The sequence below is a fragment of the Lytechinus pictus genome, chromosome 17, assembly GCF_037042905.1.
Source record: "Lytechinus pictus isolate F3 Inbred chromosome 17, Lp3.0, whole genome shotgun sequence".
Classification (NCBI taxonomy): Eukaryota; Metazoa; Echinodermata; class Echinoidea; order Temnopleuroida; family Toxopneustidae; genus Lytechinus; species Lytechinus pictus.
Genome location: NC_087261.1, coordinates 25,631,844 through 25,635,804, shown reverse-complemented (window position 1 = coordinate 25,635,804; position 3,961 = coordinate 25,631,844). Strand labels below are relative to the sequence as shown.

At 41.4% G+C, this 3,961-nt stretch overlaps 1 protein-coding gene across 1 annotated transcript; it reads right to left on the bottom strand.

Moving 5' to 3' along the window:
- Positions 1-522: 522 nt before the first annotated feature.
- On the bottom strand, positions 523-3,687 carry LOC129280606 (Y+L amino acid transporter 2-like). The gene has a single exon (XM_064112503.1). It carries the CDS (start codon positions 3,322-3,324, stop codon positions 2,590-2,592), a length of 735 nt encoding a protein of 244 aa, XP_063968573.1. The 5' UTR covers positions 3,325-3,687; the 3' UTR covers positions 523-2,589.
- Between the last annotated feature and the right edge of the window lie 274 nt (positions 3,688-3,961).

Genomic DNA, 3,961 nt, shown 5'->3' with positions numbered 1-3,961 from the left:
TATGGAATCTAATTAATGAGAAGTTGGATTTGACTGTTTTAATAATCAAACATTGTTTTAACCAGTGTTTCTATAGCAGAAAAGTTGCGATTAATGGCAAAAAAAAGAAAGAAAATACAATGGCCAATCAAGGGCACCATTATATTCACATTCTGTTCAGAAGATTGACCAATAACCAATCAGAATCGTTGTTTCCTTTTATTGACTGTAAAGGTTTGTGTAAAGGGGTCTTGGCTTTTAAAGTTATTGATTGTTGAATCAACTGGAAGATGCATTTTTTTTAAAATTCATCAGCTCAACAAAGTAGATCTGTAGGTCTGAAATTCATAGTAATATCTACGGGAGGTATATTTCTAATAGGAAAATATGAGCTATATACTCTAAATGCAAAATGGCTAATCTGGTCCCTAATCAAATATTCCTTTCCTCTTAGACTGAGATATGAAATTTATATATATATATATATATATATATTTATATATATATATATATATATATATATTTATATATATATATATATATATATATATATATATACACTGTTCACTCCAGAAGGAGCTATATAATGCACTCTCAAAGGATGTAAATCCCACTCCCAAACGACTGGTCCCTCGTCTCACGCTGAGGGGAGTATGATTTAGGGACCGTCAGTCACATTAGCTCTTTTACATTTGGAGTGTAAGTTTGATATGATGCCTTAAAGGGGAATCTAACCTTAGCCATAACATGTTGCGTGAGAGACAAGAAAATACATGAAGCAGGATGGTGACAGTGAAAGAAATCAGGCAAGCAAAGTTGTTGGGCTGTTTTAGAATAAACCAGTTCGTAGTTCCTTTCTGCGCATGATCAAACGATCGGTTCTACGCATGATCAGAGGAAGGTCATTTGTACTAAAGTGACATGGTGGTTTAAAATCTAATGAGATAAGCACCAACTTTGATGTCTTGATTATTCATATATTCTTTTGAATTGTGGTTTTCATTTACATCCACAAAAAACAACAACGCGTCCACGAACGACTGCATGGTTTCCACAGTTTGCCAAGTACATTGTGCAACATGCTATGATATGCATTCAAAGTAGGAATGCAACAAATACCTTCATAAAGTGTTCATCGGTGTGCTATTCTAGTCACCTGGTCTATTCAATTTCTTCATCCTGCTATGTAAGGCAAGCTTACGTAATATTTTGCTCTGAAATCTGCCTATCATAATGAAAGAAATGAAAGGTCATTAAGACCGAAAATTGTACATGAGTAACTTCGAACTGGTCTATTGAGATCACACTATATTTGGATACAACGTCCAATGACCTATTGATTGGCAGAATGTGATTGAATTGACAATAGATAATGGCATGATTGATCCTCTCCTCCGCCATTCGGTTTTGTTGTTGTTGCTTTCTCCTACTTCCTCTTCTCTGTTTTTCATTTTCGAATCTCTTATAACACGATGTGGGGGCCAGGGGAGGGGGGGGGGGCGTCAAACCTCTAGCCCGCCAAATAGCCTCTCGGTTACGTTGTTGTAGATACGCGGCTGATCACCCTTTCTTCCCCCTCCCTATTTTGAAGGGGGATACAAAATCTAAGCAACGTAGAAGACATTTATTTTCTAAAGTAAAACGTTTATAAATATGTGTTGAGACTTATAAACAAAACATATGTGCTAACAGTAGGTGAAATTAATATGGTGAAGAATAAAGGGTCCTGAAAATGAAACGTCCATGTAAGAAAACACTTGAAAATGAGTTTATAGAATCAGTCTTTTCCGATCTTATCAACCAGTCTATTCATTTCTGATATGGTGTGGATTTAATTGAACTGACACAAGCCGACGCGACGTCATTGGTTGATTCTTTCAGGGGAAACAAACGTTACCTTTTGAAGGAAAGCAATTGTGTGTCGATAAAGATGCGTCACCCACGGGGCTCGGATGACACATCGACCCCTGATATAGTAAAGCGGTATCCCACTTAAGATAATCCCTACGCCAATGAGCGAATCCATGGGTGCTCCCCAGAAGGAAAACCCAGTCAGAAATGAGCACATCATCAGGAATATAACAGGGATGATGAAGGTGACGTGAAAAGATCTTGGTCGCTCAGGTTCCTTGATTCGAAGGTACAGGATCCCGATGGCTAACAGTCCAAAGAAGAAGCAGTTCAGGAAGCGGGAGACGTTAATGAGCAAGAAAATACTATCAACATAACAGAGTGCGATTGTTACAAGTGACGATGTGACGACGCAAAGGAGTGGCGTCTTGTGACGTATCCCAACTTGGACGAGAAACCGTGGGAGATGGCCTTCCCTGGCGCCTACGAAGTACGATCTTGACTGCGATATGATGCACCCGTTGAGAGAACCGATACAGGACAGTACAACGCATATGTATACAACGGCAGAAAATTTCCCAAGGGCCTGCTCGGCGAAACTGACTGCAACGGCGTCAGAACGCAGTAGTTCCGAAGAGGAGAGTACGGCAAAGTATGCAACATTGGCAAGGGTATTTACAACAGTTGCCACAGTAGGAGGAACTAAGACGGCGATTGGAAGGTTCCTGGAAGGGTTCTTTAGTTCTTCTACGACTGAATTTAGACTTTGCCAACCTGCGTATAAGAGAAGAGGCAAGAGTAGAACGCTGGCGCAAGTCCTTGGATGTTTGTCGATGCGAAAGGGTTTTGAAAGTTTTCGGTGTGTCCGTTCGCGAGTTTGACCAACCCCATGACGATGATGACGCCGAGAGCGACAAGTTTGGTGAACGACGTCACGTTCTGGAGACGGGACGAGAGCTTCACGTCCCAACAATTCACAAACGTGATGAACAGAACGGCTGCAACGGCGATAAGTTTGACGGCTACCCTTGGCGGCGGACATTCCGAATCAGGGTAAAATGGCTCAAGGCAGTACTTGGAAATCATCAACGCAATTACAGCATTGGCGATAGATGAAGAAAAGAATGTAAGAGACCAACAGCTTAGGAATCCCCAAAGGTCTCCGAAGATTACCCTGACATAGGTGTAAGTGCCTCCCGATGCTGGGATCATCGTACCTAGCTCGGCGTAACAAATAGCGCCGAAGACAGAAAAGACACCGCCAGCCAGCCAGATACACAAGGTGGCGCCTACGCTGTCGACACCGGCCAGGACACCCTTTGGTGAAATGAAGATTCCGGATCCGATGATGACACCGATGTTGATCATGGTGCCATCCAGGAGACTAAGCCGGCGTTCAAGCTTCACTTCGTGTTCATCATCGACACCGATCCGGGCGTCGGAGTCCCCATTGTTCTCCTCTTCAATTTTCTGATTGCCATGTCTGCTTTCCATCTCGCCGTCACTAAGGGCTATACCTGGCCTGAAGTCATGCAGAGCATCTAGTCCTTCGCCAACAGTCGTAAATCGATAGAGGTATTAACCCATAGTAATTAAGAGTTTGTGATAAAATTATATTGCAGTTGTTAAATTGGGTATTGGAAGTTCCACTCCTTTTATCTTGATCATTGGTGAATATTACTTCTCCCGGTTGTCCATTTCCGTTGTTTTAAATTAGCCTTCAACATGTTCAAAGTGCAGTTTATTCGGTCAATATGATACAGCCTCGCGTGTATACCTGACCTTAAAATGACCACTGATTGTCTGTCAGAGCAAGATAATTACAAATGGAAAAAAAGTGTGGTCTTAGCAAGCAAATGACGCTTGCTTGGACTGTAAACGTGGTTAACAATACTAACCTAACAGTCCAAAGGTTGTCAAGTTCAATCTGTTTCTGTTTTAGTGCGGGGGGGGGGGGGGGTCGGACTGTATAAATAGTATAAATATGGCATTTGGATGTAGGGTGATAGGAGACATGTTATAAGTTATTTGGATTAGGCTCTAACGGCACTTAAAGAGTAATTCGGTTATAATATCCGACGTTTGTTAGTGTAGTATGATATCATTATGATTTATTTTGACGTAGTGTTTT